Source organism: Sorex fumeus, unplaced genomic scaffold (assembly GCF_029834395.1).
Source record: "Sorex fumeus unplaced genomic scaffold, SorFum_2.1 ptg000028l, whole genome shotgun sequence".
Lineage (NCBI taxonomy): Eukaryota > Metazoa > Chordata > Mammalia > Eulipotyphla > Soricidae > Sorex > Sorex fumeus.
In genome coordinates, this window is record NW_026606085.1 from 11,395,830 (window position 1) to 11,420,170 (window position 24,341).

The following is a 24,341-nucleotide window of genomic DNA, read 5'->3' on the forward strand; positions in this document are numbered from 1 at the left end:
CTCTATAGAGCCCTGCCTGCGGTACGCGCCCTTGGCCCCAGGGTGGGCCTTTCTCATCCCACCGGCCGGGAGCTCGGCCAGCCGGGTCACTGCCTCCTGGACACGCAGCAAACTGCACGTGGCCGGGGTGAGCCGCGTCTGGGCTGGGAAATCGTTGTCCTGCGAACTTCCCCGGACCATTGTGTCCCCATGTGTGAATCCGGGCTCAGTGGCTCCTGGTGCACCTGCACAGAGGTACTGGTTCTGAAAGGCCCCCTCCCGCTCCCTCCACATTCCCTGGACATCCGCATGTGCGAGCCTGGGGTGAAGTCACACATGCCACCAGGTGGGCACTGAGGAAACGTGGGGGATAAGATGACAATTGTCAGGTCCTGATTGCCTGAACTGCAGCCGACGCGCAGGTCTGCTCTGGTGTCTGATTTCCGCACCAGGACAACCTCCTCAGGTTGGCTCTGATCTGCCAATGAAACAGTCCATCAGCATACCAGCGGGCAAAGGAGATGAAACATTACTCAGTCATGAAAAGGAACAGAGACTCTGCTGTGCACCTGGATGAACCTTGAAAACATTATGGAAAGGAAATAAACCCGGACAAATATCATGCACTTCCATTTATGTGACATGCCTACAGCGAGCAGGTTCAGAGAGACCAAAAATAGGTTATTAGGTGCCAGGTGGCAGTTGTTTCATAGGTACAAAGAGTTCATGTTGGGGTGATGGAAAGGTTTTGGAAAGATTAGTAACAGTTGCACAGCATTGTAAGTTACTGCTGCTGTATATACATAAACTTGCTGCTGGGCCTCGGGAGATCATGCAGCTGAGTGACATCAGGGGACTGGAGTACTCACCCCACCCCTCACGGACCCCCAGGCTCTCAGACTGGCCCTGGTGACTGTGGGCACAGCCAGGCCCTGACACAACCATTGTAGCACTGCTGGCCCAGTGTCACCGGCAGAGGCATCTGGGTCCTCAGAACTGCCGGGAGCCCTAAATGGGCTAAAATTAGCAAGATTTCTATGTTTTACTGCAGTCAAAAAAGGATTTAATGAGTATTGGGGGGGTACAGGGGTGCTGGGAAGCTGTTCCTGGGAGGGATCCTGCCCAGGGCTGGGCCTTGTGCTCCAGCTCTTTAAGTCACTGATGAGACATTGCTCTAGTGTCTCTGTTCTGATGTGCCAGGGCAGGAGGATACTGGGGGGGCTGTGAAGGTTGTTTCTCCGGGACTCTGCAAAGACAGACCACCGCACCCAAGTGTTGCTGTGAGCCAGATCCAGTCACAAGGGTGTTTTGATCAATTTTTGAATTGTTGACCAATGAAGTTTTTAAGATTTAAAAAAAAAAAAAGAGTTGCTAACAATGGAAAAGCTAAAAAAATTCAGGTTTCTTATTCTTCTTGAAACACGGGAAACTTGGCCGCAACTTGTCCATCTCCTCCACTGGATGGCTGGTGAGTCAGCTCCAACGTTAGGGGTTAGGGTGTTCGTCCCAGAGGCCCTGCTTCCTGCCTCCTCCCAGCTGGCCTCATTAATCTCTTTCCCTGCATGCTGGGCCTGTGTCCCCACTGCGGAGCTACTCTGCCTGGAGATCCCCATGCTGGGTTGTCAGGCTCTTGAAAGAAAAGTGGCGATGGAAATTTCCCCCATTTAGTTTCTTTCGGGGGGTCGTTCTGGGCCACTGCGGCCTCTGAGTTCAGGTTCTGTGATTGACACCCATGGGGGTAACGGACTGTGCACTGGGGGTCATGAAAGATCCTTAAAGCTTGATGGCGATGTCCCAGAATATTCAGCTGTTTAAAAACTAGTTTTCAAGTCTCATTTTCCTGTTTTGTTTTTTGAAAAAACGTCAGAGGTATTTCATGCACGCCCGAAGGGGTTTCAACAATATGGAGAAGCACATAAAAGGCTGTTTCCTGTCAGCCCAGGCTGGTTCTGTCCCACCCTTTGTTTTCACTTGGAGTTGATGCTGTTTTTGTCTGAGCACATGTTAACGTTAGAATTGATGTGTACTTAACTGTTAGCTAATGCTTCTTTATCTCAACTTGGACAGATTTACCCTTGGTTTATAATTGTGCATACATTTATTTGATTGTTGAAACATGGACTAGGCTTCCCCCCTCACTTATACTACACTGTTTTTTTAAACTTTTATGAGATAAAAGCTCACTTTTTAATTTGATAACATTGTGATCAGTTTTTTCCTGCATATGTCCATCTAGTTATGCTTTATTCTGTGTAATATTTGCAATCCATTTAGAATATTGAAATAATTCACGGTAAAACTATGCTTTGAGCACACAGTAAGGGCATCTCTGATTTCTGCTCACATAGATGGCTGCCAGCTTTAATCTAGGGTCCAGCAGTGTGCTGAGAGTAATTCTGAGCAGCAGGTTCTCAGAAGTGAGATGGTTTAGTCGATGGCGGTATATTTATTTCTAAGCATTTGGCCAAAATTGTAAGTGCCCTTTGCAATGTAGATTCCCTCCTTGTTGGTGCCAGGCAAAAGTTCTGTTGGCTTTTGTCCGTGTGTAGGTAAATGAAAGTCTCATCTTTCTTGGTTTGGGTTCCCCCCCCCCTCTGCTGGGCGGCATGGGGGGAGGGTGGTTCCCGTGACTGTGCCCAGGAAGTGAAAATTCACATTTGCACTCAGGGCAGTCCGGTTTATTTCTACATTATTTTCTATAATTATTCCTTCAGTGGAAGAAGGAAGTTTTACTGAGGCTTGAAAAACCTTTTCTTGTTAACTAGCTGGGCCCCGCGACCCTTTGGCGTGACAAAAAGGCGGTGGCTTGAGATCCAACCTAGTAAATACTCATCACTGCTTCAGAGTACTTGTTCCAATTGCTCTTTTCTCTGGCCTAGCTTTCTTGCTCGCTGTAAATCATAAAACGCCAGTAACATGTGTCTGTCAGGAAAAACATCTTCAACTAGCTGAAAGTCTACATAAAGAAAACACTTTTTATCTGTTCATACTTAACTATTCAGAGGGTTTATTTACCTGGACTTACACATCCACCTTCAGGCTAGGAAGGTGTAGTGGGTTGATACTGTTGGTCAGTGCCATAAAGTTCAGCATTTGGGCTTTATTTCTGCCACTTCTAACCGTGGAGCAGAGGCCACAAGCTGACACTGGTCCCAGGGTCCTCACAGAATATGTGGGGAAGTTTGTTTGATAAAAGGATCTTAAACATCCCTCCCACTGCCCAAAGCAACAGGGACAGGGGCATAGCTGCCTGGCTGCCTGGGCATTGTGCCCCCCACATCCCCAGCTGGCCTTTGGTCTGTCCCCTCCTCTTTTGTCTACAAGCCGCAGCCAGTTCCTGAGCTTGTCTGGGTTCCCACAACCATCGAATTAGAATGATAAGTAGCACTGATGTCATGTGGTATTAGAGAGGAAACACGAGGCCGAGCATGGTCCAGCAGCAATGGATGCTGGGAACTCAGCCGTGTCAGCACAAGGCAAGAAAGGCAAAGTCAATCCAGGTGCCAACACAGAGACAGGGGAGGGAGAGAGGGGGGGGAGAGACAGAGACAGAGATATAGAGACACAGAGAGACAGAAAGAGGAGAGTCAGAGACAGAGAGAGGAAGGGAGGGAAGGAAAGAGAGAGGGAGGGAGAGAGAGACAGAAAGAGATAGAGAGAGGGAGAGAGAGACAAAGAGAGAGACAGAAACACAGAGAGAGGAGAGTCAGAGACAGAGGCAGGGAGAGGAGAGAGAGATGGAGAGAGACAGAGAGACAGAGAGATAGAGACATAGAGAGACAGAAAGAGGAGAGTCAGAGACAGACAGAGAGAGGGAGGGAGGGAAGTAAAGAGAGAGGGAGGGAGAGAGAGACAGAAAGAGATAGAGAGAGGGAGAGAGACAAAGAGAGAGACAGAAACACAGAGAGAGGAGAGTCAGAGACAGAGGCAGGGAGAGGAGAGAGAGATGGAGAGAGACAGAGAGACAGAGAGATAGAGACATAGAGAGACAGAAAGAGGAGAGTCAGAGACAGACAGAGAGAGGGAGGGGGGAAGGAAAGAGAGAGGGAGGGAGAGAGAGACAGAGAGAGATAGAGAGAGGGAGAGAGAGACAAAGAGAGAGACAGAAACAGAGAGAGGAGAGTCAGAGACAGAGGCAGGGAGAGGAGAGAGAGATGGAGATAGAGACACAGAGAGACAGAAAGAGGAGAGTCAGAGACAGACAGAGAGAGGAAGGGATGGAAGGAAAGAGAGAGGGAGGGAGAGAGAGACAGAAAGAGAGAGAGAGAGGGAGAGAGAGACAAAGAGAGAGACAGAAACAGAGAGAGGAGAGTCAGAGACAGAGGCAGGGAGAGGAGAGAGAGAGATGGAGAGAGACAGAGAGACAGAGAGATAGAGACATAGAGAGACAGAAAGAGGAGAGTCAGAGACAGACAGAGAGAGGGAGGGAGGGAAGGAAAGAGAGAGGGAGGGAGAGAGAGACAGAGAGAGATAGAGAGAGGGAGATAGAGAGAGGGAGATAGAGGGAGATAGAGAGAGGGAGATAGAGTCAAAGAGAGAGACAGGCAGAGAGAGAGAGGAGAGATGGAGAGAGACGGAGAGAGTGAGAGAGAGACTCTGCATTTTCCAGCATTAGAGGGAAAGTAAGGGAATGTAAAAATAACAACAGGAAGTGGGGCCGTCTCTTTGGGGTGCTGGGCTGCATGGCCAGCCCTGGAGGTCCCTGTGTAATCCGTACTGTTTCTGACGGCCCAGCACTGGCGGTCGGTCGCTGTATTCTCAGGCCCCCCCCCACTAAACGTTAACTGTGAAAGGAAAGATGGGCCCATTCACGGGAAATCCCCCGTTCTCAGAGGCAGCTCCAGGCAGTGCCAGGTCTGGAGGGCCCTAAGTGTGGCTGTTTATGTTTTTTTCACTGGGTTGTTTGTTTTGGGGGCTACACACAGCTGTGCTCAGGGCTCACTCCTGGTTCTGGCAGGGCTTGGGGGCCGTCTGCAGTGCCGGGAACTGGACCCTGGTTAGGGGCATGCACACTGGTCGTGGCCAGAGCCTCGATTCTCTTAAGGTCACTCCTGCCTGCCAGGACCTTGCTGCTCTTCCTCAAGGTCAGCTCAGAGGGACACTGCCCTTTCACTTTACTTATTGAGCATTTCATTCCTGCCCAGAGCCCGTGGAAGCCGTGCTGCAGTTTTGCGCATGTGTGTATGTGCATGTGCATGCGTGTGTGTGTGTGTGTGTGTGTGTGTGTGTGTGTGTGTGTGTGTGTGTGGTGTGTGTGGGGGACACAGATCCTGGCTAGAGACCAGTGCTGGCCCCCCCGGGAGAGAGCCAGGCAACTGCCACATGCTGTCTCTGTGCGCTCGGCTGTTTAATCTAGCTTTCATGTTGTTTGGGCCAGTGAATGTTAATTAATTGGGGGCTACTCCCAGCAGCCCTGGAGAACCATAGTGGGATCTGTACTCCCTCAGGTGCTCTCTCCCCAACCCCAGGAGCGCCCTGTCAGGTAGCAGACTCCCCAGCCTTCCAGTCCACCTGTAGGAGGAGCTGCCTGTCCGTCTCCAAACTGCAGACAAGGCACATGGAGGTTCAGTCCCAGTGACTTTCTCACACAATCACCCAGTGGAAAAACAAGAGCTCTCCCCGACTGTCGCTTTTCCTCTTTCTACCACAGCAGGTGACTTTCTGAAGATTTGTGTTAGTGGTAACTAATACAAGAGGCAGAAAATGTTGCGTGAGACAGAAAAGGAGCTTAAACTATCTTGAGGCAAAGAAGGAATTCACCAGGGAAAAGCGGGCTGGGTGCCAAGCCTCTTGGGGGCCAAGAGTCTCTCCCCTTCTCCGCCCCTCTCTCTTTCCCCCCTCTCTCCCTCCCTCTCTTTCTCCATCCCTCTTTATCTCTCTCTCCCCCTCTCCATGCCATGTCCCTCTCTCTCCCTCTCTTTCTCTCTCTCCCTCTCTCTTTCTCTCCCTCTCACTTTCTCTCTCTCTCCCTCTCCCTGTCTCTCTGTGTCTCCCTCCCTCTCTCTATCCCTCTCTCTCCTTCTCTGTCTCTGTCTCTCTGTCTCTCTCTCTCCCTCTCCCTCTCTCTCCTTCTCTGTCTCTGTCTCTGTCTCTCTCTCTCTCCCCCTCTCTGTCTCTGCCTAGACCCTCCTGCTTTTTTGTGGAGAAGGGTTGGGTGCAGGGTGCTACTATTTATTTAAACCCTCTCCTTGGGCCCTGCACACATCTAATAGTATATGTTAGTTTTCTTTCTATTTCTTTCTATTCAGCAGCAAAGCAAAGCAGATACTATTTGAAGCCAATAAAGTTGTTGGCGATACTGGAGAAAGAGACTAGCATATTGTAACGTATTAAAAGCAGAATGTAAAGACGATGCCGTGGTACCAGCGCTGCCAAGGGAGACAATTAGAGGAATCCTCTGGGATCGTGCTTCTCAAGCTATTTGTGATGAAAATCAGTTTCGGTTATTTGAAAAATAAACTATTGTTTCTATAATACAGGCTTGCATATCATCAGTATAAGTTTAAATAATACAGCATTTATGGCCCATGTCTGGTTTTTAGATTCAACAGACAGAACGATGCTTTTCTCAAGGGCTGTTTCCAGACCTAGCCGATGGCTTCTGTGCTGGTCCGGTACTGTGTGCCCAGGAGGGGCCCGTAATCCCCACTGGACGGGAGGGCGGGCACTGCCCTGCATCCCCACAGACACATGTGCTTAGGGCCATGCTGTGTTGTTGCTTGCTGTGGCCAGGAGCCGGTACACCTTGCCCACCCCCCCAACTCCTCTGTAAAACTCCCTAAAAGGACTGCGTGAGGGCACCTAAGGTGTGGCTTTTGCTCTGTGTCGCTCACTTGGGAAGCAGGGCAATCCCATGGTTGCCCTGACACACCTCATGGTGCAAAGGGAATGTAAAGAGCCTAAAGCTTTCTTTGGCAAAGAGGCAGAAGCCACCCATGTTTGCGGGGGCAGAGGATGGCTCGGTTATGCCTATGGTCAGGCATGCGTGTGTGTGTGTGTGTGTGTGTGTTCAGTGTTCACGGGGGCCCTGGTCTGATGAAGTTTTCTGAACTACCTGCTCCCAGACTGGGCTGTGATCACACTTGCTGCTAGAGGTCACAGATAACTCCCTTGTGTCCCCAGGAGGTGACACAAGCCTCAGGGAAGCTGGCGACAGGCAAAGGGACAGGCTGTGATGAGCTGCTGTTACAGCATGGGTCAGTCCCTTTGCCCTTCCCTGCTGCAGAACCGCCTGGCAGGCTGGTGGAGACACAGGCGGGTCCTCAACCCACGCTTTCTGGTCGTGAGGGTCTGGAAGTGGGATTCGGTGGATGCATTGTGACCAATTCCCACGAGACCTTGATGTAGCTCGATGTGGCTTTGAAAACTACTGGACCAGACAAGTCACTGAGGTGAGCCGATTACAGAGAAAGAAAGAACCGGCAGGAGCTCTGGGGAAAAGGCTGGAGCAGAACATTCTGAACACTCAGAACAATCATTTGCTCTTCAACTGTTCGGTTATTTTCGTTTGTTTGGGGGCCACACCAGCAGTCTCAGGGATCCAGGGACGGAGCCCAGGTTGGCGGCGTGCAAGGCAAGCGCCTGAGACACTGTACTCTCTCCCTAGCCCCCACCGTGTTTTCGAGTAGCAAAGCAGTTCCTCACACACCTGCATCCTCATGCACCTAGCACAGCCCTGATCCGTTTCGCTGCCTTATTATATTGGTTTCTTTTGTTATACCACACCTTCACTGAGGACAGAGACTTGGTCTAATGTGTCACTTTCAGTCACGCATGTAATGGCATGTAGCATGTGCTCAGGAAGTTGTGACAGACCCCACGGAGGCTGGTGTCCCTCTGCATCAGCAGATTCCCCCCTCAGAGGTTATATTTCAAGTGACTCTGTTCTCCTTGAAGCCTGGGATCCAGCCACCATCTGCAGTTTCCTCACATGCATCATTTTGTTGCTGGCCTTGGTGGCCTTGTGGTGGGGGAAGACCCACCCTGGTGAGGGATTGTCCTCACTGTTCAAAGCGATCTCCAGAAGTCTTTGTGGCCATCACCTCAGAGGCCTCTGTTTGATTTTGTTCTGCCTGGGTGCTCCCTTGTCCCCTTCTGATTTCTATTGCCAAGTTGGTCATCCTCAGCCCCAAACTTCACTGCCTGTCTCCACGCTTGGCAGGAAGAGGACCTTGATGGCAAGCTTAGGTTGGTCTGCTTTCTCCCCAAGTGGCTCCGAACTACAAAGCTGTTGTCTGTTTACTCTGAAGTGCTTTCTTCCCTGGATTGACCTTACTGCAGTGAGCTGAGGGAGTTTAATGAGGTATTAAGTCTGATCCGAATTTCAAATCCGTTCTTTAAAATTCCACAATTTTCCTATACAGAGTCCACCTGTGAACAATCTGGGTTTGAACTGCAAGGGCTCAGTTATGTATGGGTATTCCTGTAAACACACCAAAAACTTACGGTTTATGACCAACACAGTGCTCTGAATGTGTTTTCTCTTTTTTATGAGAATCATAATTCTAAAAATCTAGGCTATTTTATTCTAAGAAAATAGTATACAAATGCCAATTGATAGATTGGCATCATCGGCAAGGTCTCTGGTCTGTCAACAGTTGAATTTGGGGGCAGTCAAAGTGACTGTCAGGCTTCTCACTACATAGGCAGGGCGGGGACCTGGCACCCCCTTTCCTGTGTGACACAGGGCTCAGCTGTATTTCCTTGGTTTTGCCGTTTATTGGAGAGGAAGGGAGTTTGGGTTACACCTGGCAGTGTTCAGACTTCTGGATATGTGCATGGGGTTTCTTCTTGATGGTGTTCCGGGACCCCTGTGGGGCAGGGGATGGAACCCGGGTCAGCTGGGTGCAAGGCAAATGTCCTTGGCTCCCCCCCCCGCCGCTGCCCCCCCCCCCGCCGCTGCCCCCCCTCCCCGCCCCCCCCTCCCCCCCCCCCCCCACTTGTCCTGTGGTGAACAGGCTTTGATCAGTTGGTCTCTTGGGGCCTCTATGGTGGCTTCGTAAGAGGACAGGCGCCCCCGTGTGGCTGTTTTAAACATGACCGCAAATTCTTTTGTGGGTCGGGGGAGTGGGAGGGCAGGGAAGGGCACACCCGGAGGTGTTTAGGGGATGGCTCTCAGGTCTGCCAGGTGAGGTAGACACCCTACTCGCTGCACTATCGCTAAGGCCTCACTAGTATTTATTTTTCAAAGTAGTAGCAGTAAGACACAATCTGTCACTATTATTTCAATGATTTAACAAATACATTCCTAACAAAAGCTAGTAAAGAAATGGGGGGGGGGGCGGGGAGGCTGGAGAGATAGCACAGCGGGTAGGGCATTTGCTTTGCACGCGGCCAACCTGGGTTCAATTCCCAGCATCCCAGATGGTCCCCTGAGCACCGCCAGGAGTAACTCCTGAGTGCAGTGCCAGGAGTAACCCCTGTGCATCGCCAGGTATGACCCAAAGAGCAAAAAATAAAAAATAAATAAAAATTGGTAAATAAGTTAGAGAAGGGACTAAGATGACAATAGTCGCTGGAAATAATCACGCCTGACAAGAACTGAGTGTTGAATGTAGGTAAAGGGATATACCGGATAACCTATCAGTATCTGTATTGCAAACCACAATGCCCAAAAGGAGAGAGAGAAAGAGAGAGAGAGGGAGAAAGAGAGAGAGATGGACAGTGACAGAGACAGACAGAGAGACGAAGACAGAGACAGAGAGATAGAGACAGAGACAAAGGGACAGACAGAGAGACAGAGAGACAGAGCACTGCGGGTCAGGTTGCACGTGAGAAGTCCAGGTCCGATTATGGTCCCACATTCCAGGTGGTGCCGCCACATGGTTCCCTGAGCATCCCCAGGAGTGACCTCTTAGCACAGAGATGGGAGTAACTCCCAAGTGTTGCCTGGTGTGGCCCAACAACTCCCACTAAAACAAGAAAACCCTCAAAACATTTCTGTGCATCAGGCACGACCTCTGCTTGTGTCCCGAGTGCCAAGGAGGCTGAGAAGCTGCTTGATTCGGGGTGGCACGCATGCGCTCGTGGGGGCAAGACGCCCAGGGTCGTCCACTCGCCTGACCCAGACCTGCCTGACGCACAGGAGAGGCTTACTGGCCTCCCGGGGCCTCAGATGTGCAAGTGGTGGTTTCCTGTGTCTGCTTTGCACAGTTCTAGGGGAAAGAAGGGCGGTCCTTACTTCTGTAGGGAACGTTTCTGTTTCCGAGCCAGCTTTGCTTTCTCGGATGGGAATGATCATAGTCAACCTCTTTGCCTGGTTGGAGCCTGGCTCCTGTGGCGGCTGCTGAGAAATAGGCCGGGGCTGTGTGTGCAGGTGCCGGAAGAGCCTGGCACACGGCTGCCAGGGGCTGCCAATGGCTGCCAGGGGCTGCCAAAAGAAGCCAGAGTCCACCGGAAGCTAGAGCAATAGCTGTGGGGTCTGTGGGGAGCTGGGGTGGGAGCTTGCAGGCCAGTACCCAGGCAGCCTCAGAGGCATCTCTGCATGCAGGAAGGACACGCAGCATCCCCAGAGCTGCTGCCAGGATGGGTGGGCTCCAGGGTCCTCCATGACTGTGAACAAAGGGGAGGAGAGGCACCATCCCGGGAATAGGGTGAAGGGAGCAGGGCAGATTGAAACCGACGGGGAGCAACATCAGCTGCAGCCGGGAATGCAAATAGACCGCAAAAATGTTGGTTCTAATTCTTCTATAATTGCTGTCTTGCAGTCACCATCAAATTCTCATATTAATCATGGAAACATTTATGTTATCCACAAAATGAACTTGGGCTCAGTGACTTCTGACTTCTGGTTCATTCTAATATCATGGACTTACTCCTCTGTGCTTTTTTTGGCGTGCATGTGTGTGTGCGTGTGCACGTGCATGTGTGTATGTGTGTGTCTGTGTCTGTGTGTGTGTGTGTGGTGGGGCGGCAGGGCGTTGGCCCACATTGGCAATGCTCAGGGCTTTCTCTATGCTCAGGGTCACCCCTGCAAGGAGAGTGTCTGACCCCTACGTTCTCTCTGGGATCCCCTTATGTTTGAAAAGAGCCTTTGAACTCCAATTCTTTATATTTTGCCTAAATACACATTCCACCCTTCTTCCATCCCTGCACCTCTAACAAGATAGAAGGGTCAGGATATTATTCAATTTACTTCTGCTCAGTTGCACGATCCATGTGAGTGTGCAGTGTCAGGGCTGGCGAGACTCTCTAGAATGTTTGGAGCTTCCATTCTTAGCTCCAGTGAGTGAGGAGGTGCAGTGGACACACAACCCGATTCTGTGGATGTTTTGTTTACATTTTTGGTCTTGGTCTTTTGATCTCATTGCATATGTGTTTTCGGTGGACATAGAAATGGTGTTCTGAGACATCAATCATTTCACTGAGGAATACTTTCTTCATGTGCACATTTAACATTTATTGCTGCCTGTCATGTGCAAGTTGCCCAGGACAGTGGGATACACATGACAGAGGCGCCAGTGACTCTGCCTGGAGAGAGGAGTGTTTGGACCCCAGCTCGGATGAGATCAGAGGAGGGCAGGGCTGCCCCTTAGCTTTGGCTAGGTAACAGCAGTAACCCAGGATCCAAGGAATGAGAGTGCTTCTTCTAAAGCTCAAATTCTTTAGGATATTAGTTTCTTGTTCCTGTAGGGAGAGAGAACAGGGACATTCTGATACAACATGAAACAGAGAAAAGGATCTTACTTTAAAAATACAATTCCATTACTTTTTTAAGAATACGAAAAATGGCACAGTAGGGTTTCACCCAAACCTCAGAGGTGGCCTAAGCTTTGTGCTGTCTCTGGGGGTCCTAGTTGGGCTTCTTCGTGGCAGCAGTTCATGGTTCACCTCATCTTGCTTTCTGTGCCTAAGAATAATGTTCTAGAACCATGACTGGAGCTAAGAGGGCAGTCTCTGGGTGTCACTGGGCATCTCTGGGAGTCTGTCTCAGGGAATCTCTGGGAGTCTCTGGAAATCTCTGGGCTTCTCTGGTAGTCTCTGGGAGCCGTCTCTGGGTATCTCTGGGAGTCTCTGGGTGTTTTTGGAGGTCTCTGAGCGTCCCTGCCGTGTGGAGTCTGGACTCAATCCTTAGCTATCCCCCTGGCCCTCTAGTGCCGTGTGGCTTTGGATACTCCTACTGCAGCTCTCTCGATGTTATTATGAATCTGTAAACCAAGACACAGAATGGCTCAGCAGCTAGCCGGAAGAAATGAGGTCATGCACATGAAATCCTGGTTTACTGTAAGTCCTTGACCCTGAAATCTTAGCATCTTTCTCATTCGAAAAGAACATTGGGAATCTGTGTTCATGAAGCTAATAATTTTCTTTTTCTTTTTTTTCTTTTTTTTTTGTTGGTTCCAGGCATTGAATCCAGAACCTCACACATGCTTAATAATTCTCTTTTGTATTTGTATGATCTGTTCGTATAATTTCTTGTATTAATAAACTCATTTCAAGTTATTGCCTTTATAACCAAATTTTATTATCCTTAGTCTAGAAGTAGCCTGTTTCTTTTTGTCCTTTTCTTGTGGTTTTGGGGATTGAACCTAGGGTCTCACATGTGCAAGGCCATATGCCCAGCAGGGTTTCTCTTAGTCCAATTTAATGCACTTTTATTATCTTGGGTTATATTTTTTGATAGGAAACTCTCTACCAGTGCTCAGAGGGCTGGTGGTCACTCCCTGCAATTTCCGGCCAGCCAGGTGAGATGGTTGAGCCCTAAGGCTGAGGACCCCAGGGCACCCCAACTGTGCTTAGGGATGAGGGGCCTCTCTATTCCCTGAGCCTTGAGTGAGCCTAACCCTTGTACTATCTCTCTGGCCCTTTGTCAGTCTTTTTATGCTAATTCTGACCAGACTCAGAATCCTTTTCAGTTGCCTCCTCCATGTTTTAAGTTCTGAGAGAGTCCCGCTGCCATGGCCAGAGCAGAGCTCAGAGGGGAGGGCGGGCAGAAGCCTGCTAGCCTTCCAGAGTCTCTGTGAAGCCTGGGGCCTGGCTGTGGGTTTCTCGCAACTCCGCCTGCAGGAGCTGTGGGTGTCTCAGGAAAGGGGCTACACTGGAGTCTGTCAGGTTCTCCTTGACGCCCTATGCACTTGAGATGTGGTAGGAAGCGTTTGTTTCTGTTTTGGGGGTCAAACCTGATGGTTCTCAGGGCCATTCCCAGTTCTGAACACAGAAAGTGCTTCTTGAATTGGTTTCTACATCGAGTGTGTTCTCTCTTTCTTCCTCTCTTTCTCCCCACCTCTCTCTCTCTTCCTCTTTTTCTTTCCTTCTCTCTCCCTTCTCCCTCTCTCTGCCTCTCTTCCTCCCTTTTTTCTCTCCCCCTCTTCATTTTAAAAAGTATTATCCTATAGGACTTTCCACAAACCCCCATATTTTATCTTTTTGGGGGAGCTAATGGGCTGTTAGTGTTTCAGGGCTATTTTTGCCTCTTTGCTCAGGAATGGCCTCTGGTGGTGCTCGGGGACTGAGCTAGGGTTGGCTGCATGCGAAGCAAGTATCTTACCCCCTGTATTATCTCTCCAGCCCAAATCCTTATATTTCAGAGTATCAAGATAAACTTTCGGCTGAGGTCTCAACTTGCTCCCCTTAAGACATTTTTCAATATGATTTCCAGTATCTTTCCCAGCCCTCCTCACCCAAGCTCTGCAGAGACAAGGGGAAACCCTGATGATTACCATATAACTTCTGGATGCCGTCGATATCATCCTGAGAAAGTTTGAAATCCTTCGGGTCCCCGTTGCTATAGATCGGGTACATCACTGCGTTGGGGTCAGAAGAGTGCCCCAAACCCAAAGAATGGCCGAATTCGTGAGTGGCGGTGACCAGAAAGTTAATCCCTGTAGTCAAGAATGAGATGCAGTGACTGTAAAACAGTGAAGTTCTCACGTGGGGATAATAAGTACCTAAGAATTACCTGACTCTTCAACTCCTCTTTTTTGTTTTGTGGTCTTCACAGTAAAGAGAGACCAAGAGTAATTGGGCCTTAATGTTACTGTCTCTGCTTTACACGGGGGTGGGAGATGTGTGTGTGGCGTGGGGAGGTTGGGATGTGGGGAAGGGCACATGCCAGGCAGAATTTTGGTACCCTGGTGTCCTCTTGGCCCCCTGTTGGCTCATCAGCCGTGGTTTACATGTAAAATTTGGCTTCAATGAGGTTCAGAACTGGTTCCTGCCTGGCACTGATACATGCCTGCCAGGTGATATTTTGGTGACTCAGCTCCTCATCTGTTGAAGACCTGTCCCAATACTTAGGGCTTCCTACTATCTATAAATTAATGACTGTCCAATCCACAAACTGCTTTTGAATTTGGGGAAAGAGAACACTGACTTTGAGAAAGCCCAGACTGGAATGGGCTCAGAGCAATGCTTTTTTTTTTTTTATAATTAATTCATTAGTTTTGGGTTTGGGGCCACACCTAGCTGTGCTCCGGTATCTCTCCTCCTCCTGGTAGGTGTGGAGGACCCTGTGGGATGTCAGGGATCGATTCTGGGTTGAGCACATGCAAGGCTAGCTCCTCACCTGTGGTCTTTCCAGCTCCCAATACTGCGTTTTGTTTCTGATTTTTTAAAAATAGTTACATATTTTCTGATTTATTCAACTGAATCTCTCTCCTTCAGGCTCATCAAAGGCTTTGGAAGTAAATCGTTTTAAGGAGAGGCGCCTACCAACCTTGGTGCATTCCATGGAAGGAAGCTGCCATTAGTCTGCCTTTCATGGGAAGGAAGGAGAAGGGAAAAGGCAGACAAGATGCCAAAGGGGTCCTCGCCACGATGGATGAGGTTGGCTCTCCCCAGCAGCACTGCTGCATGGGGGAATTCCAAAGCTCTCTGTCTGCGCCAAGCCAGTAAGTAGTCCTTTTCTTTTAAATAATTTTTCTCTAATTAGGATTGTTTAGGCCAGGGTTTCAGTCCATTACTTTTTTGATGTGTTTATAATCTGCTTCATAAGGAAATGAATGCGGTGGGCTGGGCTATGCTGTGACTTCTTTCTGAACAATAGTGGATAATTCCAGAATTGCATGTGATTCCTAACTACCACAGTTGCAGCTTTTCTTTCTCATTCAGTTTAAAACCTTATTTGGGGAAGATACTTCAGGCTGCAATGTATTGGATTATGAGTGTGCGCCAAGCATTGTGCTGTTCCATTCAAACATCAATGCTGTGCAGTGGGACTTTTTATATCCCATTCACTGAGGAGGAGATGGAGACTCAATAGGTCACCTGGTCACAGCCATAGCGGGCAGCTGGCAGAGATGGAGCAGCTGGAAACTGACATTGACCTGAGATCCACAGTCTTTTATACAGTGGACTCTTGAGTAACAGCTGGGACCACTTAGATCAATATGAATAAATGTATTTTCACTTCTGTAGGATTTTCTTCTTTTTTTATTCTTTTTTAATAGTGACCTCCACAGCAGTAGGAGCCCAGGAGCGAGTCCCAGTGATTCTGGGTCAGGCAGTTTGGTATTGGGGGTTGAGGCTCATGGTTGTTGGTGCAGAGACCACCAGGGTCACCCCACATGATGCTTGGGAGTCCACAGACCCCAGGATTGAACTCAGGTCTCATATATGCAGGACACATGCACCACCCCTTAAGCTATTCCTGCCTCCATGTGACTTTAGTAACATTTTCTTTTTCTGGTTTACTTTACTGTAAAAACACAGTATATAATATAACCTATACACAGATTATGTGTTGGTTGACTCTTACCAAAAGACTTCAAGTTCAAGGCTGGCTGTTAGTCATTAGGTTTGGGGGTTGATGAAAGTCATATTCAGATTTCCCATTGCTGGAAAAGTATGGTGCCTGCCTCTGACTCCCAAATCAATCAACCATTCATTTAGAAGCTGGGGAGTTGTAGTGAAATGCAATTCAAGTGTAGTTTGGTGGCTGACCGGGACCAAGGGCTCCATGATTATTACTAACTAAGCAATAACCAAATTAAAGTCAGTCTAGGCCATTTGAGGCTTTTCCAAGGGCACCTGGTGGAAGAGATGGGGGCTGCTATACCTATATTGGCTGTGCTGTCCGTCCAGAACTCATCCTTGTCGAAGTGGGCGTCTCCTCCCAGGCCTGGCCCTGGGGCAAAGGCATGGGCCAGTGTGTTTCCTGGGCCATCAAAGGGATAGTTGTCTCTGTGATCTGGAAAAAAAAATAAGTTATTGCCCTTAGTGACAGAAGTTCTCTCCTCCTTATCGTTTCTTAAATATGGGTCATGCCAGTGAAGCCCCAGGGAAATAACATCACTGGAGTCACTCTAGGGGACACTCAGCCCATGTGGATGGAGGCCACCAGGGCTGAAACCAGTCGTGCCGTGGTGGGGACAGGGGGCAGGGGAGAAACTGAGGATCAGACTCAAGGCTGGTGTTTGACTACACGAGTAGTCGCCTCCCCTCTCCATTTGGTCTCTGAATTTATGGTCACTGAGGTAAGGAAGCTGAGCCCAGTAGTGACTGTGACCAGCTATACACACAGACATGTTCCCCCTCAGGAACCCACTGCTCTTCACTCACTGTTGCCCCATGTTGAAAGCTTGCTGCATGCGGGACCTTAAATAAGGTAGCTGTGGTTGTGTCAAAGCAATACCCATCTCTTTGCTTGGCCAGATTGTGGCAGGTTAGAAAGCAAGTGTGAGTCCTGCATTCACTAAGTTGCTTAAGATATCTGGCTGCTCTTTCTTTTTTGTTTTTGCAAGGCCTGTGCTTGACCACAGAATCATGTCCTAGGCCCCAGGCTGGCTTTTCATTCTTTGTGATAGAGAAGATGGTCTCTTGGAGAACAACGCTCAAACTATCTTACAGTGGATTTTGATGATGGCTTCATGTGTGATGCAGTGTTATTTGTTTTCAGATTGGTGTCAGGCTGTTCACACTTAATTCAGATATTAAAATACATGGAGTGACGCTATCAGTACTTTTCATAACAATTCTCAGCATCGTCAATATTGTAGTTGAAAATCAAATTTCAGCTATTCACAGCCCCTCTGGCAGTAAGAACAGACCAGTTGACCAATATTTTCCCTTAAATAGTTTATCATGGAAACACAATTAAAGCTACACAAGAATATGGGTTCACTTGATCACTTGACATCCTGTTACTCATTGATTTGCTCGAGCAGGCACCAGTAATGTCTCCATCCATCCCTGTCGCATGCTAGTGTAGCCCAATGGCGTCTGCTTGTTCTAGGAACACTAACAACCTCAAACCGATAATTCAGAGTCTGGATGAAGAAGTCTGACCATCTCATAGGTAGGCGGCCACGCGATCTTTTGATGTCTCGTGGAATCCAGTTGGTAATGGCTCTAGTCCAGCGGTCATCTCCAAATCTCATTACGTGTCCAGTCCATCTGATTTTTGACGCCTTGGCAGATGAGACAGCATCCCTGATTCTTGATTGTCGACAGAGGCTGAAACTCCAGATTCTTTCTCTCATTTGAGTGAAGCGTGGTACTCCAAGCATAGCTCTTTTGATTCCTCTTTGGGAGACCTGAATAGCGTTCTCATCCTGTTTTCGTAGGGTCCAGGTCTCTGAGGCATATGTTAATGCAGGAAGAACGGTGGAATCTAAGAGATGTGCCCAGAATCGGAGGTTCTTCATCCTCTTAGCTATTTCTTCGATGCTCTTGAAGGTGTTCCAAGCCACTCTCTTCCTTCTGCACAACTCAGGTGCCAGGTCATTCGTCATGTTGACTTCTCGACCTAGGTACACATAACTGTTGCATTCGGAGATGTTCATCCCGTTGAGAGAGAATGGAACATCAGGAACGAGACCGTTTCTCATAAACATTGTCTTCGTAAGATTCAGCTGTAGTCCGACCTTTCCACACTCACGGTCGAAGTCGGCAAGGATTTGTGTCACTTGACTAATGTTTGGTGTTATTAAAACAATGTCATCAGCAAAGCGGAGGTGGTGTAGTTGCTGACCATCTATCTTCACTCCTATTCCTTCTTATTACAGTTGTCACATGACGTTCTCGAGGGTGGCACTGAAGAGTTTTGGTGAAATAGTATCACCCTGCCGAACCCCTCTCTTGACATCAATGATCACCTCCCTGTAGAATGGTGAGATCCTGGTAGTGAATCCGCAATACAGCTCACGGAGGATCCTGATGTATTGAGTTTGAACTCCCTGTTTGGTTAGGGCTTCGATGACTGCTTCAGTCTGAACAGAATCAAAGGCCTTCTTTAAAGCAATGAACGTTAGACAGTGGCATCTTGGACTCCTGAGAAACCTCAGTGAGCTTGGTTATCGTGTGGATATGGTCAATTGTGCTGAATCCTTTTTGGAAACCTTTTCGGCTTGCTCGGATGGTTGTCCTTCATCTAGTGTTCTGCCTATCGTATTCAGGATGACTCCAGTGAACAGCTTGTAGACAACAGACAACAGGCAGATCAGGCGATAATTGCCAATGTCGTGGATGTTTCCCTTCTTGTACAGTAGTACAGTCCTGCTGGTTTTCCATTGGGATGGAACCTTGCATTCAGACAAGTAGTGTGTGAAGAGCCGAGCAAGTGTATTGATGAGTACTGACGGCAGGTTCTTCTGGTGTTTGGGTCTGACTTTGTCTGGGCTGGGTGCTGTTTGCTTCTTTACCGATGAAATGGCATGTTGGATTTCAGAAGGGAGAATGTTGGGAACAACATATCCATCCAGTGAAATTTGGTATGTGGGCAGGTGGACATGGCTATCGAAGAGATCTGAGTAGAAGTCATGGATAATCTTCTCCATTGCCCTTCTGGAAGATGTGATAGATCCATCAGGACATCGGAGGCCAGTCATCTTGGTCTTGTAGTTGGCGAAGGACAGGCGAGTGTTGTGAATGCTTTTCCCAGCTTCTGCCAGAACTGCTGCTCCTCTCTCTTTGAGGTCTTCCTTTATCGCTTCCTTCACTGCTTTGCGAACTCAGACATTCTCTTGCGGTTGCCTGAGGCTTGTGCCAAGAATATGGGTTATATCTCCTTAAGTCATATTTCCTCCCCCCTTAAGTCATTTAATATGAAAGTTTCCCATTTTATACTTTCTTTCTATAAGAAGAGTTTGGTTGTCCTCTTTTTTTTTTTTTAAGGAAAGAAGGTGTCCCATTTTTCAGAAACTACCTGATGCCTTAAATTATCTTTTATTTTTTGAGAGAGAGAGAGAGAGAGAGAGAGAGAGTGTGTGTGTGTGTGTGTGTGTGTGTGTGTGTGTGTATGTATGTGTGTTTTGGTTTTGGATCACACCCTGTGGTGTTCAGGGCTTACTCCTGACATAGGGATCACTCCTAGTGTGGGGGACATGTTGGGATGCTGAGGAAGCAAGGCAAAACCTTACTCCCTATACTATCTGTCTGGGCCTTGAAGTTTTAAGTTCTCTTAGTTTACCATTGATGTTAGATATATTTAAACAATCCCAGAATATAGTATTAGTCTGCAATAATCTTTATGTATCTATCTTCATGATTAATGGTATAACACAAGGTCTGGCAACCTTTTTCTATAAAGAGCCAGATACGAAGTAATTTAGGATTTGTAAGCTTCATTATTTCTATCAGTTACTAATTTTTGCCAGTGTAGCTTCAAAGCATTCATAGATTATAGGTATATGAAAGACGTTTACTATGTTCTAATAAATATTAATTTAGAAAGGCAGAGAGTGGGCTGAATTTGGCTCATGGACCATCGTTTTCCTCCACTATAAAAAGTGACTTTAGATTAACAGACTAGAAAACAGAGTAGCATGTGGCTCTGTGTAATACATCTCTATGTGTACAGACAGACAGAGAGACAGACACATGCTCATATATATTTGCAATTTTGAATGTTCTCCTGTGAGAAGGATAACACAGGGAAATAAAGGGCCCATTGGCTCACTTGTATGGTGCATTCCCCACTTACCTCCCCTGGCGAAGCCAATCATGATGTCAGCATTTCCCCGTCTGACTCTCTGGAAGCTCAGTGGGATCTCTTTGCTCCACATGTCCAAGGCCTTGGCCACTAACTGGTCCACCATGGCATGGGATAATTCTACAGTATAGGAGATGATCCTGGCAGCAAACAATAAACAATGCTTGGTTGCCTAGAAGGACAGTTTGCAGGTGTTGTGGATCCAGCTCAAGTGACCAAGCACAGGGCCAGGCCCTGACCTCATTCTTGGCATAGAAACCACAGCACTGAGTGGAGCCCAGTGGCCCTTGAGCATTTACCTGAGTGTCCACCCTCCATCACCAACATTTTTTTTGGTGGATTGTATATCTGGCCATGCTCAGGGACCACTCCTAGTGGTGCTCAGGGCCACACAGTGATGGGGATGGAACCAGACCCCCCCCCCCCCCCCCCCCAGCACACCCTCTGGTCCACTGAACTATCTCCTAACTCCCCACCTAATTTTTAAAAAAAATTTTTGGGTCATACCTGGCGATGCTCAGGGATTACTCTTGGTTCTGTATTCAGAAATTACTGGTGGTGCTTGGAGAACCATATGGGATGCGGGGATCAAATCCGGGGTCAGCCAGGTACAAGGCAAACATTACCCACTGTAATATCACTCTAGTCCCATCTACTTTTTTGAAGAAGAGGGTTCTATAGTTTTTGCTGAAACGAACCCAAACAAAACTAACCTGTAGGTCACCACTTTAGAACGCCATTTAGGTCTATCTGGGAACAACGAATATTCTGCAACATCTGGCACTCCACACCTGGGCTTCTGCATTATTTCTATGATGTGAGGATTTAGTATTCCAGTTATAGGCAGGCGAAAGAACTTTTGCATTATCTTGAGTCTCATTTCTAAACTGTTAACATCTTTTGATTTTGAGTTAGATGGGTAAAATCTCGCGATATAGTCCTGTTGGAAAAAGAGTGAATTGGTCTATAATTCTTTCTTTATTATCTTCTTTTCATCATAGGAGTTTGCACATCTTTGCTTTGTATGGCTGTGAGTTCAAACAGTGGTTTGAAGATAGGATAATCATATGGTCAGTGAACACAGCAAGAGATGGATTTATGAGAAAGTTTAGTCTTGACAAAGATGTACTGCCATTCCTTTCCATGAATGAGAATGCCTCCATTTCTCTGTTTATTATTATTATTATTTGCTTATTAGGTCCCACCCAGCGACACTCAGGGGTTTCTCCTGGCTCATGAACTCAGGAATAACTCCTGGCGGTCTCCGGGGACCGTATGGGATGCTGGTAATAAGACCCGGGTTGGCCGCATGCAAGGCAAATGCCCCACCTGCTGTGCTATCACTCCAGCCCCTCCATTTCTCTTTGATCTCATTAAATGTTGTGAGAACACCCTACAACCTTTATTTATTTATTTATTTATTTATTTATTATTCAATATGCCTAAAACAGTAACAATAACGGGTCTCATTCCCCTGACCCTGAAAGAACCTCTAATATGGCAGCATTGGGAAAGACAAGTAAGGAGAGGCTGCTAAAATCTCAGGGCTGGGACAAATGGAGATGTTACTAGTGTCCGTCCGCTCAAGTAAATTGACGGACAACAGGATGACAGTGATACAGTGATTATTATTATTATTATTTTAGCTATTTGGGTCATACCCAGTGATGCTCAGGTGTTACCCGGCTCTGCACTCAGGAATTACTCCTGGTGGTGCATGGGGGACCATATGGGATGCTGAGGAATTAAACCCAGGTTGACCACGTGCAAGGCAAATGCACTATAGCTCTGGCCCATCCTACAAACTTATATGAAAGAGATAGTCTGAAGAAACTGCTTAAGACTTGTGAAGGCAGCTTAAGAACAGTTGACACTCTCCTCTGGCACCAGAGGCTCTGTGGGCAGAGCAGAAGTCACCAGGTCCCTTTGAGATTTTCTGGAAATACGGTGCCAGTTGAGCTCAACCAGTTCTCAAAATTTTAGTTGTCAGGAAAAATATTGCAAAATCATTTAGTTTATTGTAACTTTTCTTCAGACAATGAAACCAAAATTCAAAGCAACAAACTGTTCTCTCTGGGACCACACAGAACATGGAAAGCAGAATTGGTCCTGAGTTTACTGATAGTCCTGTCACAGACTCGTGAACACCCTCCCTCCCCCACCCAAGTGTAGGGGTGGGTCTTCCAGGTCTATCCATGGGCAGTTGAGTCTCTGGAAATGTCTTTTTTTCATTTTATTTTCTTTCTTTCTTTCTTTTTTTTTTTCTTTTTGGCCTTTGGGTCACAACCGGCAATGCTCAGGGGTTGCTCCTGCCTCTGCACTAAGGAATTACTCCTGGCAGTGCTGAGGGAACAATATGGGATGCTCAGGATCAAGCCTGGGTTGGCCATATGCAAGGCCAACACCCTACCTGCTATAATGTTGCTCTAACCCTGCCTCTGGAATTTTATAAGAGGACCCAATTTTATAATTTTATAAGAGGACCCAAGTATCTGGATTTGAGATGGCAGTCCAGTAGGCAAAATTGGAGGAAAGAGAAAGTGCATAAAATCAGATGGCAGCAGCTTCCCAAGAGCATCTGTGAAACCCTTTCTAGAGGTGATGGGTGCTGTACTAGGAACTTGACTCACTCCACTTAACCCTTTCACAAATAGCAGCATCATTCCCATTTGCATAGCAAGAACCTAGGCGCAGGGAAGTACAATTACTGCTACCAGGTTACAGTGTGAGTAAGGGAAAGAGCTACGTTTCACGTTTCACTTAGGTTCTAATTCCAAAGCAGATTTCATTAGAACAGCATAGAGGGCCACACATGGGATGCAGGTCACAAGTTGGCTCTCTTCTCTGCAGGATGAGGCAGACTGGGTGGGACTGACCCCTAGCCTCAGAGTTCAGCCAAAGGTGCTTGTCCAGTGACCGGAGCATGGTTTTGCTCCCATCCTGGTACCAGAGACTCTTTCAAGACAGCAACTAGTCATTGCTCAAGGAATTCCAAATTTACACACAAATAATGGTCCCTTTCAGAGTTAAAACATTTCAAAGAATCCCCTTTGAGAGAAACTTGTCTGAGCCCTTGAGATGACATTTCCTGTACCTCCTCCCATCTGAGTTAGTTAAAGGGTTAAAGGACTAGTAAAGGGACACTATTCTTGCAAGTCCCTCCTCCTGGAGGAGATCCTACTAGCTGGGACCTGAGGAAATTGCTCTTTGGGAAGTTAAAAAAAAAACCAGCCCAAGACAAATAATTTCATATGATTCAATCTGACAGGCCAGTAGACTTTCAAAAAATTGAAGTTAATGTGAAATAAAATCTGTCTTTTCTTCTGCTTAACTTAAACTCAAAATTGAACTCTAAACATTCCGTTGTTTACACATAATCACTAACAATAGTGTATTAGAAAGAATGTTAGTTTTAAACCAGAAAAACTTGTCCTTGGCTCCGACCTCTATCATTTAGTAAGTCAATGAGCTAAAGTTTGGCTTCTATTTCAAGGATAGAACTAAGGATTCATTGACATTAGGTGTCTGAAGTATCTTCTAGTCTGTAATTGTGATAGTCCCGAGTTATTATTGTTGGCACTTCATTTATCCCTTAGAATGATTTGTGGGGCATAAAATACATTGGATTCTTATTTCTGTTGGCTGAATACAGAAGAAAACGAGTTTGCTGCCTTGTACATCTTCATCAGCTGGCATTTGGGAAACTGTAACCTTTTTTTTTTTGTGGTGGTCACAGGCTATGCTCAGGGGTGACTTCTTGCTCTACCCTCGGGAATTACTCCTGATGGTACTCAGGGGACCATATGGGATGCCAGGGATCAAACCCAGGTTGGAAATCATGCAAGGCAAACACCTTCCCTGCTGTCCTAAGGCTCCCAGCCTGGGAAACTATAATCTTGACTTTGTCTTTCTCATTATTTTTCTCCTTGCTCATTTCAAGTCCCTCCATTAGAAGACCTTCTCATTTTAAGAGGCTGACCTCTAACTTTTTTGAAAAAGATGGCTAGTTTCCATAAATAGTAGCAGTCAACACTTAAGTTTATGATGAACCAGTGTTACAGTAAGGCATTCAGTGCTGTAACAACACCAATGATAATGACGGATCCCAGATCCCATTATTATCTACAAGTTAGAAATGTGAAGCTCAGAGAAGGCAAAAATCATTCCGATGTTCACCTATGGTGAGTGGGGCAGGTTCTGATAGCTACGTGATTAACTCACGTGTGGCCTCTCTGAGTAGAGGGGTCCCGGTTGAGTAGGGTGGTGACGTACCTGGGCCAGTTCCTTCTGCTGCTCGCTCCTGCCTCCTGCATCATGGGTCTGTGGCAGAGGAAGGGCCAGGCGACCAGGGAACAGGCACAGGGCCCACAGCGTGGCCAGCTGTATCGCTGCCATCCAGAGGAGGTTGTCCGGACCTGGGGTCTGTCTAGTGTTCTCTGCCAGAAGCTCGAGACATTTATAGCACGTCTCAGCCCTGCGTGTGCAAATAGGTGAC

General features: G+C 47.6%; 1 protein-coding gene across 1 annotated transcript; it reads right to left on the reverse strand.

The window, feature by feature from the left end:
* Nucleotides 1-86: 86 nt before the first annotated feature.
* On the reverse strand, nucleotides 87-24,241 carry MMP7 (matrix metallopeptidase 7). The gene is made up of 6 exons (XM_056114816.1): nucleotides 24,119-24,241; nucleotides 20,560-20,786; nucleotides 19,838-19,986; nucleotides 15,974-16,105; nucleotides 13,599-13,799; nucleotides 87-457 (listed from the first exon to the last, which is right to left on the reverse strand). The coding sequence occupies exons 1-6, from the start codon at nucleotides 24,239-24,241 to the stop codon at nucleotides 87-89; spliced, it is 1,203 nt and encodes a 400-aa protein (XP_055970791.1).
* Nucleotides 24,242-24,341: the final 100 nt, after the last annotated feature.